The 15,387-nt window shown below is 42.5% G+C and overlaps 1 protein-coding gene across 5 annotated transcripts in view; it reads left to right on the forward strand.

Moving 5' to 3' along the window:
* The window catches only part of LOC125746973 (voltage-dependent L-type calcium channel subunit alpha-1D-like), a 75,775-nt gene that overhangs the window by 20,066 nt on the left and 40,322 nt on the right, over positions 1–15,387 (forward strand). For all 5 annotated transcript variants that reach the window (XM_049021574.1, XM_049021576.1, XM_049021577.1 and 2 more), the window contains exons 4-8: positions 2,589–2,728; positions 5,609–5,769; positions 6,129–6,281; positions 7,577–7,773; positions 11,122–11,225. In XM_049021574.1, the coding sequence (XP_048877531.1) occupies positions 2,589–2,728; positions 5,609–5,769; positions 6,129–6,281; positions 7,577–7,773; positions 11,122–11,225 (755 nt within the window). The remainder of the gene's footprint in view (positions 1–2,588; positions 2,729–5,608; positions 5,770–6,128; positions 6,282–7,576; positions 7,774–11,121; positions 11,226–15,387) is intronic.

A 15,387-nucleotide genomic window follows, 5' to 3' on the forward strand; every position in this document is an offset into this window, starting at 1 on the left:
CAGTGAGGTGGCCTGTCCCCAGCAGGGTGGCCTGTCTATAGAGAGGTGGCCTGTCCATAGAGAGGTGGCCTGTCTGCAGCAAGGTGACCCTGCAAAGGAAACCCCACAGAAGGGTTCTACCCTCTGTTTTTCACAAACAGAATATAATAATAAGAAAACCCTGAACATCCAAGTTGGTGGATCTTATTGTTGGGGAACATAGGGGTACATTCTAGTGAATAAATTGCCACCCTTGCTAGGTTTGGTTATCCTAGACTGCATGGAGTAATTTCCCAGGAGCTTGTTGTGTAAGGAATAGGGCCATTCAGGTTGTGCGCTGACTAGTAATATGTTAAGTGGGTTTCGCAGGTAGAACATGGGGTGCAGTACAGCTGCTATGGCCTGTGCATAAGGTGAGAAACTTCATTTAATTACCATTTGTTCACAGTGAAAAGGAATTCTTTCATTTTCACATACTCCATAATGTTCCTTCATGAGACACAATATTTCCGGGTTGCACCTTGAAGCTTCCACAGTAGTACTGAAATTGACATGTGTACTATGGTTCTGACCTGTTTAATTAGATGACTAAATGCTAAGAAGTGTGCAGCAAGCACTCCATGGTGTGATTACTATGTTCCTCTATATTGTGTACAGTGCAGACCACAATGATTCTAAGTACTAACGTCACTTTGACCCTCAAGTACAGCTTAGTCCTCTTGCACCAAAATATCTTTTTATGGTCATATTTGTTTGCATTTCACTGCATCATTTATGGACTAAGTACTTGGCCACAGTGTAAATGCTGAGGCAGTGTTTAAGCTGTGAATTTTCTGTAGTGCCTAGGATTTGGATTCAGTCCCTAGTATAAAGAGCTAGATCACATTGTGGTTTAACAGGGAGCAGAACTGTAACTGTAGCCAGAAGACCATTGTTTTTGTTTTTTTTTTTGCCCTTTACCTTATTTGGGATACTGAGCCTGACCTGCTTCTGTAAATATCCGGTGTAAATTTCCTCTGTCTTTCACCTTTGTGAGTGCAGGGTGTCATGCTGGGTGAAGTCACTCATCAGAGGAAAGACAGAAGTTTCTCTGAGATCCCCGCTGATATGAACTCATGGTCCATGTGCCTCTAATGAATTTCTTTAAGGCAACAAAATAGAATATAATACAAATGTTCTTCTCCTTATGATAGTTTGACTCGATGTCTACTAAACACAAACTGCAGCCTGGTTCTTCTCTGTGTCTCATTAATGAAGGGCTACTTCCTTCCTTTATGGGACTTCAATCCTGCTTCTAGGAGCCTGATACGAACTGTCCTAGCAGTGCACTTCACACCTGCACTTAATGCTTCTCATTCCCTTTGAAGGTCACTTGATGTCATTCTCCGATTCAGGAGAAACTGTCAGATAAAATAACGGTCATCTCTGACATTAGAAAGCTGTTTCCATCCCTTTACCTGGTTGCTTTCTGGTCTTTGCCAGTGTCTCCTGCTTCACCTTATTCTTGTGTACTGCCGTCTTAGAAATTTTGAACCTGGAAGCAACCTGCTGCTCAGCGTAGCCTTCTGCCAGCAGAACCATGATTTTAAAATGCATATATATATATATAGTGCTTTCTTATTTTTTTCCACTGCTGTACATCTATTTAAATTATACAATGGACTGCAAAATGTAAATGGTGCATCGCAATTGTTATTTTTATATCACATATCAAATATCTGCATGTTGAAATATGTTGAAAAGGTCTTTTCTATGCAGGCAGGATTAGGTGCTAAATCTGTTACTAGATTGGTACCATCATTCAGACCATCTGTTTTTGTTGTTGCTTGCCTGTACTTCCTGTTTGTGGCATTTTTCATTTTTGGACATATGATTGAAATCGTGTGTTTGCGTGAATTAGGTTTATATTACATTGTGGGGACCAAATTTCTCCCACACTGTAATAAAAACCTGTTTTTTTAAGTTGTGGGGACCATTTTTCAGGTCCCCACAAAGATCTAGGAATGCAATCAAAAAAGTAAAAATGCCAAAATTCTCATTTTATTTGGTTAATTATGGGTAAGTTTAAGGCTGGGAAGGGCTTAAGGTTGTCATGTTGGGACTAGAGCTTTCCTCATTGAAATGAATGTAGAGTCCCCACAAAGATATAATTACAAACCTGTGTCTGAGGTTAGGAGTTAATATCACATTCCTTTCTTATACATTTTTTCAGCAGAACTGTGGAGCACATTATGTGTTACCGAAGCAGCCTTATTCAAAACATAGATTTTAGCCAATTTCACCATTGGGTGTGCTTTGCTAAATTGTAACCAGGATAAACATTATAGATCATTAAATACTCAATACTGCTTTCCTTTATAGTTATGACATTAAATTGAGTCCCAAAAATGGCTTAGACTTACATGGGTCCAGATGTTCGATATTCGATAATTATTAAATCTACCCCAGAAAGTGATAAATAAGAGATGTGTGGTTAATTTGGGTATATGTGTCATTGTACAAGGAATCTTGCCTACAATTTGTAACAGTTTCAGTGTTAAATTACATTCATCCTAACTGTCGTCCTAATTATATTATACTATTCCTGTCTTTGTGTGTCTCTCTTACAGGAATCAGTGGAATATGTCTTCCTTGTCATTTTCACTATTGAAACGTTCATGAAGATTATAGCGGACGGGTTAGTGTTGCACAAAGGCGCGTACGTACGCAGCGGCTGGAACATGCTGGACTTCGTCATCGTGGTCATAGGGTGAGTACAGCCTACGGTGCCTTCTGTCTCAGTCATGACCCACAGAACTTGGGGGGTGGGGGGGAGGGCCATGCCCATGCTCCATGCCCAAAAACATGCTCATGGCCATGCCCCAATCTCATGGCCATACCCCACGCCCATGGTAATGCCCCAAGCCCCTGACCATGCCCCAAGCCCCAATCCAATGACCATGCCCCAAGCCCCAATCCTCAATCCAATGGCCATGCCCCAAGCGCCAAGCCCATGGCTATGCCCCAAGCCCATGGCTATGCCCCAAGCCCATGGCTATGCCCCAAGCCCAAGCCCCAAGCCCATGGCTATGCCCCAAGCCCATGGCTATGCCCCAAGCCTATGGCTATGCCCCAAGCCCATGGCTATGCCCCAAGCCCATGCCCCAAGCCCATGGCCATGCCCCAAGCCCATGCCCCAAGCCCATGGCCATGGCCATGCCCCAAGCCCCAATCCCATGGCCATACCCCAAGCCCCTGACCATGCCCCAAGCCCCAATCCAATGGCCATGGCCATGCCCCAAGCCCCAAGCCCCAATCCCATGGCCATGCCCCAAGCCCCAATCCCCAAGCCCCAAGCCCATGGCCATGCCCCAAGCTCATGGCCATACTCCAAGCCCATGGCTATGCCCCAAGCCCCAATCCCATGCCCCAAGCCCGTGGCCATGCCCCAAGCCCCTAGCCCATGCTCAGGTAACTTTTGAAGCATCATTAAGAATGCAGTGATGAACAAAATAAATAAAAATTTTATGCAAACCAATAAAACATTAATAAATATAATATATAGTTTATGTAATAAATATAATATATAAAATATTAATAAAAGGCTGAATTATATTCATGGTTTTTTAACCAAAGGTTATATCTGAGTCTTTAAAAAGTAAACGGACAAGTGGACGTGACCCCCCCCCCCCCCCCCATGGTGCCGCCTTGTTCAGATGCGCTCCACGGTCTATGATATGGAAAACTAAGGGTGAAAGGTGATGTGCATGCTGGCTGTAGAGAATGCTACACGATGGGTATTAAGTGTCACATTGAAGGCGAAGGTGCAGCAATGGCGGCGTAATGAAGCTCTGCGCAGGCAGTGCTGTGGTGTACATGGCGAGCGAGCTGGACTGCTCCTGCTGTGCGAATACTCAAGCTCCCTATCTGTGCATCTGTCCTCTTCAAGGCCAGCATGGAACTGTAAGCATGTGCACACCAGGGAGGGCTTTACGTGCTGCTATATGTCCTACAAAAAGCAGGAGATCAGAAGCTGCATTTTTTTCTTCAGGGGTACCTGTTCTCACCATGTTTCACTTTTCCATCACACTCCCCGTTTCTATTTCTGTCACTCTCTCTATCATTCACCCATCTTGCTGTTCCTCTGCTCCCCCCCCCCCCATAGCCCCAACCCCATTCCCAGTGAGAGGGAACACAGCTTGCTGCATAGCTTTTAACTGATAACTACCCCCCCCCTCCCCATTTCCATCAGCTTTGTTCACCGTAGGGTATCTGTCCAGTGTTACAGACAAGTCGGCAAATGCTGTTTTTGTTGGGAGGGTAAAATAATGGAGCGACGATGCTTTTTATTTGCCATTTTCACAAGTTCTTTTCACATATACCATCTTGCTCTCCACACATATACAGGTGAGAGCAAAGCTTGGCATCAGAGTGCAGGGTCAAGCTGTTTATCCAGCACCCCTGGAATGTTTTAGGGGATAAGGGCCTCACTAAAGGGCCCACTAGACATGTGGCTATTCTGGAAAAATTCATTAGCTTGAATAGATTAGCAGTTTAAAATTGTAAGTAAATACAGCAGAATCTGCTTATAGTGATCACATCTGTCTGGGTGAAATTGATCATTGTACGTGTAAGCGTATGATCATTATAACCGATTTTTTTTCTCCCTTTTTCATTATGTCTCAGGCAGGTAAATAAACAAATGTCAATTAGATAGTAATTACATGAATATAAGGTAATAAATCGGACAGTATCACTATTTACAGAATTATATTGACTCAATAAATACAGTACAGCTGTTTGAAACGCTTTTCAAATTACAGTACTGTACGACTTAAATTACTGAACTATATATAATTCAAATACGCTATTATACTGTAGCGTCAGTGGCATCTACATGTCTCGGCATGCCTCACAAGCGCATATATATAGCCCAGTGATTGTATTGTATATAGTTCATTTGTATTTTTTAGGTGTAGGTACTTGTGCTGTGTCTCCGGTTGTCGCGTGTGCCTTTAACTGTGGTTGTACTCAGGGTTTAACTCCCCTGTGTTTCCCTGTCATTCATGGCTTTCGTGTTATTGTTGCGTATTGCTCGGTCCCTTTAAGAATTAAAATCATGAACGACTTCATGTCTGTTCGCTTCTCATTGTTTTCATTCACTGCCACCACGATTCCTTGGTCTAATCAGTGCTTCAATATGGTACAGTATTGTACATAAAATATAGCTTATTGTAGATTCATCGTTGCATCTCGGTAGCTAGTTTTTGGCAGTTTATCATAAGCTTCGATGAGTCTATATTTGTCATTGAGAGAAAATGACTTTCTTTTTCCCCTCATGTTTCTGGGCACGCCGCATTAGCCTCGGGTAGCTAGCCGGAAGTAGATGGGTTACCGCATGGCAAAGTAGTCTTATCAAAGTAAAGTAAAAAAAATAAAAAGAATTTGTGTACTTTTAATTTAATTTAATGTTGCAGAATTGGCGTTCTGCAGCTTATTTTGGTAAGCAGGTGATGCCTGGTACTGGTGCAGTTCATGCCCATTCTCCAGCATGAGAATAGTGCATGAACTAGTTGTGCTGAGTCGTGCTCAACTCTTCCAGCCCTTTCCTGCTTCACTATGCTTCGTTGTGTGTGTCCATTCCGTGCAGGTTGGTTACTGTTGTTGTGGAGTTCGTAGCTGGCAAAGAAGAGCAGCCCTCCCCTGAAGAGCTAATGGATCTTCATGCGGGGGGGAAGGGGGGCTTCGATGTCAAGGCCTTACGAGCCTTCCGAGTGCTTCGACCCCTGCGGCTGGTCTCGGGGGTGCCAAGTGAGTGCGTCACCTTCAACAGTATTACCCATAATGACACCCTCACACAATCAAATACCAGCAGAACACATTTTCCCAAATAATAAAAACCAACATAACTTTTACTCAACTCAACTCAACCACACATAAGTAATGGACACTCTCTCCTATATACTATTAATTCTAGATCACAGGATCAGAATAGTCTTTCCACGTTTTAATTTTTCTTTTCAAAGTTCTGCTGAATAAAAGCATGGACAAAATAGTCTCTGTCTAGTGAATCCTGAAGACATCAGAATCTTTGCAAACGACACTCACGACATCAGAGGGAATATAAATGTAATATAAATGTAGTGAAATTACTCTTCTTTCTCCTTCAGGTTTACAAATTGTGTTAAATTCCATAATTAAAGCCATGGTTCCACTCTTCCACATCGCCCTGCTGGTCTTGTTTGTGATCATAATCTACGCCATTATCGGACTGGAGCTTTTCCTTGGAAAATTGCACGCGGCTTGTTTTATCATTGGAACAGGTAGAGCAACAATACCGAAGGGTTAACTGACCGCATTCAAAATGCGACGGCCTTGTTACACTGCTGTAATGTGCTCAGTCTTCGAATGCTGCCGTAGAATGATGCAGCCCCTGAAATGCGACGGCCTTGTTACACTGCTGTAATGTGCTCAGTCTTCGAATGCTGCCGTAGGATGATGCAACCCCTGAAATGCGACGGCCTTGTTACACTGCTGTAATGTGCTCAGTCTTCGAATGCTGCCGTAGGATGATGCAACCCCTGAAATGCGACGGCCTTGTTACACTGCTGTGACATGTCTTCGAATGCAGCCTTAGAAGGAGGTTTCGGGGACTGAATTTTACAATCCAAACTTAATTTTTTATTATCCCAAAAGCAACATAAATTTAAGGAAATAAATTGGAAATAAATTCAATAAAGTCATATCTTTAATGCTAGCTCAGGTAAAAGGTATTAAAATGTGGGTTCTTTAATTCAGGTTCAGGTAAACATATTCAGATTCAGGTATTAGTATTGTAGTATTTAGGTAATTAATTTCAAGTTCAGGTTAATACATTCAATATTGGATAAATAAATAGAAATTCAAGTTGCAGTAGGTCTGATTTGACGCCATAGTATATGAGAGTACTGAAAGCCAAGTAAGTAAACACTGGTAAGAAATATTCCCTGTGTATGACAGGGCGAGTGTAGCTTCTCTGAACAGTGTTCATTCCTGTGAACAGTGTATGAGGTGCTGAAGTCCATAATCATTATGTGACATTGAGCTGACACACCAATAGCAACAGTACTTTCAGGATTCTAGTCCCTCCTAGCTGGATGCTGCCAGTTTTAATGAATAATTTTATAGTGGAGCCGTGTGATGGGAATTTCCAGTTTCGCCACTTAGTCCGTAGTTCTGTCCCCCCCGCCAAAGCTGGGTCATGCTGGAGTGTCACAGTTACCGGGAAAATGGTTTCCTCAAAGTCTCTTTATTGAAGGGGAAGGTGTAGTGTGAACTTTCTTACACCTTTAGTGTAAATTCAGCCCATTATTGAAAATAACAGTAGCTTACTTTATTAAAGCATCAGAATTATCTTACTGTAATTCAAGCTGTAATTGACTCATAAATGCCCAGTGAACATAGTTAATTCTACTTCTAATTTAATTTGTGTCATAGTAGATCCCTCATTTCCTTCTGTTACGTATGTCAAGAGTCCTCTTTTTTTAAATTTGAAACAATTATTAATAGTATTATTAATATTTTGCAAATTTCTCAGGCTTGAGACTGTTTTTGATTGTGACCCATCCCTGGTCCATAGATATCCTTGCTGAGGACGAACCGGCGCCATGCTCATTGACTGGCGAGGGGCGCGATTGCACCCTCAATGGAACTGTATGTCTGGAGGCATGGGAAGGCCCCAATTGGGGCATCACCAACTTCGACAACTTCTTCTTCGCTATGCTGACTGTCTTCCAGTGCATCTCAATGGAGGGCTGGACTGACATGTTGTACTGGGTGAGTTCATGGCCGTTAATCACCTTCCATATTATTGCCAAATTAAATCCATGTCCCACAAATGCCCTCTTACAGCCCAGCGACAGCGTCCTCGTGTATGTGATCGATACCCCCCCCCCCATGCCAACTCCCACTATTGATTTCGAGTCCGCCTTTATGTCGGGGACATGCCAGAGCCAGGAAGTTACATAGAGGCATGACTCATGGGGGACACATTACACCCGATATTAAAAACAGGGGCGTTTGTCAAACCCAGTATTTTCCAGGGTTCTACATTTAAACGTATGAATACTTATATGTCAGGAGAATTTGATTCTCATCTAACTTACTGACCTTGGGGAAAAAAAACTTTTTTCTGACAGTTTCCGTTGCATACACATGAACGTCTATGGAAACGCTTATCATTGCCCATCCTACCTCATTTTTTCAAATGTTTTCACATCATTCACGAAAGTCTTTCCATGTATACTTAAAATAGTAACAATGTATATGACATAGCTATTAGCCAACATTAGGTTCGCACACATCCACACACTGACTAGAAAATTAGTTTTTTTTATGCAAATGATCAGCAGGCACACTGTGTAGCATGCCATTTAGCTGTATAGCATACTACTTAGCCACATACAGGTCAGCAACAGGGAAAGTGACATTGAAAGCAGTTCCTCCATAGCCACCATATTGGAATCCATATACGGTGACCAGGTGACCAACTTAGTCCTAATAGTGGGCTGAAATCTGGGATAGGGCATGTGATGAGCAGCAACCAAGTATCATGGTTTTATTCACGCTGCAACTCTAAAACAGTGTTTACAGAAGCATATGACTGAGAGCATTTACAAAAGTCTCCATTTCTGGGAGCTGAAATCTCTGAGGTAGTGTGGACGAAAGGCAAAAACAGAGACCTCTAGATCTACACATCACTTGTCATTTTAAGCTGTATGTGTAATTAGTTCTATTAAAAGATATTTTACCTCATCTTGCTGTTATGTAATTACTGTTGTACAGTTCATTTCAATGAAATTCAGCTTTATTCGTATAGCACATTTTGACATTACATTGTCTCAAAGCGCTTTACATTATCCCCGCCTAAAGCCCCTAGTGAGCAGCCAAAAGTGACAGTGGCAAGGAAAAACTCCCTAGAAGGAAGAAACCTTAGGAGGAACCAGACCCAAAGGGGGAGCCCGTCCTTCAGGGGCCAGCAGAGGAAGCCCTAACCCTAACCAGACCCAAAGGGGGAGCCCATCCTCCAGGGGGCAACAAAGGAAGTCAAATGAGCAAGATGGCAAAGTTCCAATTCACACTGTCCCAATTTTAAGATTTGAGTCTCAATTCGGAGGGCAGGCAGGTAATGACACGCAGGTGCTGGTGCTGCTTCTGATGGCAGGATGAACAGTACAGCAGCAGGAAGAAAGGAGACATCACAAGGACAAGGGCGGGCAGGCTGGAAAGACGTCACAGGTAGTAGAAGCATTGCAGGCAGCAGGGTAGGCGGAATATCTTGATTTTGGGGTAAGGGAAATAAAAAAGTGCATTAGCCAAAGTAAGAGAGGCTAGAGGCAGTAGAAACAGTCAAGTGAGTGCAATGTGTGAACTGCAGCAGATAAGGCTATGGCAGCATAAGTAGGAGGGAGAAGCAGGTGGGAACCCAGGCATGGGGAGTCCCTGAAATGTCAGCACTCCAATTCCAGAAGGGGGTGTGAAGCTAGAGTGACAGACTGACAGTTCAGCTCATCTATAGCCAGTGGCACCGACCCCCACCCAGCTCTACACCTCATACTATAGGTCTGACTGGGAGTGAGCAGTTAGCCAGAGATAGAACTAGAGTCCCTATAAGCTAGACTAAACAAGTGTGTTTTTATTCTAGACCTGAATATTCTGAGTGAGCCTGAATCTCGCACATCCACTGGGAGACTATTCCACAGCTTTGGAGCTCTGCAAGAGAATGCTCTGCAGTGTGCTGTAGTTCTTTCTACTCTAGGGTACTAACAGATATCCTACTCATTCAGCCAGTGAAGGGAGCATAGAACAGGGATAAATATAATCAATTTATTTTTAATTTTTGTAAGAACTCTGGTTGCTGCATTTTGTTTCAGCTGAAGTTTATTTAAGGAACCAGATGGGCAACCAAAAATGAGGGCATTACTGTTATTCGGCCTGGAAGTTAAGGCATGTATTAATTTTTCTGCATCGTGAAAGGAGAGCATCTTCCGAAGCTTGGCTACGTGCCATAGATGGTTGAACCCAGTGTAGTAATACTTATGTGAGCACCAAAACGTAGATCTGAATCAACACTCCAAGATCTCTGACCACTGTGTTATATGTATATAAAAAGCTGTTAAAGTTTGTAAAGACTAAGGGGGGTGGTTCGGACATTTTATAAAACAGGCTAATTAAGACAATATAACTGCATTGCCAATGAATGTTAATTTGGAAAATGCAATTTTAACAGACTCTTCTGGTATAAACCACACGGATACATCATCTTTTTGGTTGAACAGATTCAGATACAGCTATTGACGTCACTGTGCATCTTTGTCATGGAGTAAGGAATGCTTCTCATTCCTTAGAATGTAACCAGAAAGAATGGCCAGTGTACTTTCTGGAGATAGCTGCTGTCCACGTGTATGTTTTAATGTGGTTTTTACCTGAAGCGATATGTTCTCATTTATAATGAGGATTTTTACATAAAACCAATTTGCAGCTAACCACTTACCTTCACTTACCTTGGAGGAATGACCTTTAATTGTTATTTACGGTTGGGTTGTTGAGCTGAACACTGATATCAATCGCAAGATCATTCAAGAATATCAAAAGTCATTATTGTTAGGGTCAGTGAACCCCTGTAGAGAAAGGATTTTTAAAAATGTATACTTAATCTCCAATTATCCGAAGCAAGCTTTTATTCTCACTATGTTAATCAGAAGGTATATTAAAATAAACTTTTCTGAGTGCATTTCTGTTGCATAGCGATGTGCTGTGATGCCTGCCCCCCCCCCCCTCAGCCCCTACAAGGTGCATGAAAGGTGGTCATGCTCCTCCTTAGTCATTCACTTGGCCAAAGCACAAGGGGTAGATGTGGGGTCTACATGGATTATACTTTACACGAACCCCTGCCCTCCTTTCCAATCAGTTGTCTTCTTGGCATTTGACCCTGAAGGCACCAATGACGTCCATGTGCATGCTGGTGCATTACCAAGAGCCGGTTCTGTTCTTTCTGAATGCTCACTGGATTGCTGCTCGCCCTCCTCACACTGCTGTGTCTCTCTCACTGCCGGCTGCAGTCTCTCTGTCTTTCCCTTCTGCGAGTGCTGTTTCAAATTTCTCTCGTGTTGCCTGTCCCTGCAGATGAACGACGCCATGGGGCTTGAGCTGCCATGGGTCTACTTTGTCAGTCTCGTCATCTTTGGATCCTTTTTCGTTCTAAACCTCGTTCTTGGTGTGCTAAGCGGGTAAGCCCTTTCTCACTCTCCATCCAGGCAGAGACCCTGCCCTGTCTCTTCAGTGTCTGTCACAGTAGTCCTACCCACTGGAGGGGCAAATGAACTGCACTGGGTGGGTGGTCTTCTGTCCGGTTTTTGCACCAGGTGGTCAGATGTGGACAGGAGGGTCATGTGACCAGCAGAGGTACAGGGCAGAGCCTCTTCCTTGCTTCCTACATTGTTAACAAGCTTCTCTGGGTTTCGCAGGTGAACGATTCCATTGGTTTTACAACACCCTGGATCTACTTTGTTAGTATGGTCATCCTGGGCTCCTTTTTTGTGCTGAACCTCGTTCTGGGTGTTTTGAGTGGGTAAGCGACTTGTGACCTCACGTGCAGTGGCCCTCCCTGGGCGTGTTCTCTGATTGCAGTGCTTCCCCTTAATGGCGCCACCTACAGTAATTTCAACAAAAAAACAGATACAAATAATAAAATGATCATTTCCAACCATCCATCCATTTTCCAAACCGCTTACTCTATTGGGTCGCGGGGGGTCCGGAGCCTATCCCGGAAGCAATGGGCACGAGGCAGGGAACAACCCAGGATGGGAGGCCAGCCCATCACAGGGCACTTGCACACCATTCACTCACACATGCACACCTACAGGCAATTTAGCAAGTCCAATTAGCCTCAGCATGTTTTTGGACTGTGGGGGGAAACCGGAGTAAAAAGATAATTTCTTTGTTATTTTTTATGTAGGAAGGTGGCTCACTAAATATCACTGTACCCTCACAACTCCAGAGTTATTGGTTCAATTCCCACCCCCAGCTCTGCATGAGTGTAATTCACACTACTTTCCTCTCAAAATCAGACATAGGGTCAGGTAAAAGCGTGTCTATTAATGAAGCACAGTATATGTTAGTGTGGACTGGCATCCCATCCATGGTATCTCCTGCCTTGTGTCGTATTCTTCATGGGCTATTGATAAGCAAATATTAAATCATATCCATGTTACACCTACGTCTTCTGCACCAAGACAGAAATATCAGATGTAGTTCAGAGCTCAATGTGTACTTTCTTGGTGCAGATGAGGTGAAAAGTTTAGTAGGGCAGCAAAAAAATAAAAAATAAATCTGTTCCTTTTAACCCATCCTGGGATAGCTGACATCTGGTAGTTGTATCATTTGTTGATTTTTACCTTCTTGTCAGAACAGCAGAACACAGGCCTGAAGCCTCAACACTGTTGTATTTTATTTTATTTTTTTTATTTATTTTTATTTATTTTAAAACATAAATGGCCTCCTATCCAAGCTGGAGCTCTGCTATAAATCACTTTGAATGTAACCAGAAAGAACGGCCAGTGTACATTCAAACCACTCGGAATACCGCGGTACTTGTCTGTCAGATCTTAATCGACATTATCCAAGTAACTAGTACTTGGGCACAGGAGTCCAATTCTCCCAAACCATATTCTGTGTTGTGTGCTCTTTGTGTGGTGCAATGTGCTTTGTTTGTGCACGCATAAATTCAGAAGCCTGTAAAATGTTTACATGTACTTTTGAAATAATCTCACTAAGTACTGTGCACATTTTCAAGATAAGCGAATTTTAATGTATTTTTTTACAGTTGGTCTGTTTTCAAGAGATGGTTGCCACAGTGGAAAGGACAGATGGCAAAAATAGGTTATGGGGCTTTAATGAAGAACTTAAATATTACACTTAAAGTCACTATAGTTAAGCCTAGCTGGCTCTCTTAATTCTAAAGGGACCTGGCTGGACTTTATTAGGCCAGTACTTTAGTAGGTACAGTACATTGGTGGGGATTTATGGCCACAGGGATGAAAAATGCATCCACCCTGAATCATGCTGCTTTCTGTTGACTCACAAATACTTGGATTTCATACTCTACGCTACGTGTCAGCCAAGGTCAGAGAAGGACATACTGTTCTGAATGTCTGCTTGGTAAGGAGAAAAGTATGTTAGTACTGACCTGAAACAAAAGAGGGTCTAGATTTCATATCTAACTGAAACAGTGAAAATTCTGTGAAAATTCTATATATTTCAAAAAAATATTAATGCATTTAATTGGATTTAAAAAGAGATGTGATCACTTGTGGATCCTAATTAGGGGGTACTTTTGAAAAAAAAATATATATATGTTTACTCCCCAGGTCTGTAAATCACAGGCAGTAGCTGGCCATCTAATACAATTCATACAATTCCAAATTAGTGCCGTCATGTAACCTATTTCTTACATTTCAGTAACGTCAAGTGTTTTAAGGATTAGTGAATTAGAAACATAAATGGCAGGGAATAGCAGACTAATCAAGAATCTACACTATATGTGCTGAAATTAGGATAAAACGAATACAGATGATTTCCAGCTGTCATCAGTCCAGGCTTCACAGAACAGAAATGTCCAGGAGTGTTTGTGGAAATGATTAATGCTTTATAATACCTAAAATGCTATTTACTTTAGATATGTATGATGGGCCATGGCTTTGATTCCTGCTGCTGCTGTATGTGAACGGTATATGTGCATGCTGTCATTGAATTGGCTTGTATTTTCTCTGGGTACCCCAGTTTCCTTCCCTGCACCTTCACTGACATGCAATGAAATAATTTGGCTTTTCCAAATTGTTCTTGATGTGCAAGTTTGTGGCTGTGTATTCCCTATGATAAGCTAGCATTCCATCCAGGGTCTAACTCCGCATTGTGCTCAGGTAACCCTGTGACCTTATACTGGACATACAGTTTGAAGATGATACGTTAATGACGAACAGAACAATGTTGATATAGTTGCTTTCGGAACGATGCTTAGTGGTGGCACATAAGAGAATAGCCACAGATGCAGATCTGGGTAACCTGTTTATATTGTGACAAATCACACAAAGTTGGGCTTTTGATAAAGTTTTATTGGAGATGACAGGTGAGGAGAGCATGTGAAGGCTAGAGTTTGGGGGTGTGGGAGAAGTAGGGGTGTCCGAAGTATATGTGGTTTTGTTCTGACAGCTTTTAGTTTTTGGTGGGTTCACCTTTAAACATGAACTATGACAGCGAAAGGTAGGTTAACCAGCAGCGCAAAGCCTACCAAGCAATTTAGCTGTTTGAATGAATGACCTGGCACAGGGAGGAAGAACATAGGAACAAGTTAATGAACAGTGTTGGTAGTAGCGCGTATAGTAATGCATTACAACACATTACTGTACTTCCACTACAGTAAGATCTGCTACAACATGTACAACACTTCAAATCTGTTCTAATGCAATTGATATATTAGCACCCAAATCCAACACAATGTGGAATCACATTTGTATTTGCTTGATTTTCAGTCAGCAAGAAAAGCCTTACATGAATTATGCCATATGGTCTTAACAAGGAACACTGCTTGCACTCAAAAACAACTATCCAAGTGAACAACAGTGATGTCGGATTCTAGAACTCATTGTTCATTTAGCCTGTCTGTGTAGGTTCTCAGTGTTCCAGGACATGAAGGGCTTGAATCGAAGGCAACTTTTTTTTTTTTTTGTATGTGGAGGAAGTGGAAAGCAAAGCCTTGAGCTCTTTCAGTGGAATGACACCAAGCCACTGGTTTAGATATATGGACGACACCTGGGTCAAGATCAAAAGCCAAGAAGTAGAAGCTTTCACAGAGCATATGGATTCAGTAGGTTTTACAGAAAACCTACGCACACATCAGTAGCTGTTCTTTGGCTCTCATCACCACCTGGAACACAAACTTGAAGTCATCAGGACCTTACATCACCAGACAGAGAAAGTTTCCTCCAAGAAGGAAGGGACAGAAAAATTTTGCAAATTTCAAGAGGAGATGTGGTTATCCAGACTGGGCCTTTATCAAGGCAGTGAAGAGACATGAAAATAAACCTCAGGCATCAATCAAAGAGGAACAGAACAGGTGGAACAACATTGTTGTCTCATATGCGGTAGGATTGTCTGGGAAAGTTTTCTCCAAGCGCAAAATCCCAGTGCCCTTCAGACCCAGCAACACCGTCAGACAGAGACTGGTTCATCCCAAGGACAAAACTCCTAAAAACAAGCTGAGCAATGTGGTGTATGCTGCACAATGCAGTGAGGACTTATGCATAGGGGAGACCAAGCAACCACTCCACAGACATATGGCACAACACTGGAGAGCCAGCACATCAAGACAAGACTGAGCTGTACATCTGCATC

The sequence above is a fragment of the Brienomyrus brachyistius genome, chromosome 8, assembly GCF_023856365.1.
Source record: "Brienomyrus brachyistius isolate T26 chromosome 8, BBRACH_0.4, whole genome shotgun sequence".
Classification (NCBI taxonomy): domain Eukaryota; kingdom Metazoa; phylum Chordata; class Actinopteri; order Osteoglossiformes; family Mormyridae; genus Brienomyrus; species Brienomyrus brachyistius.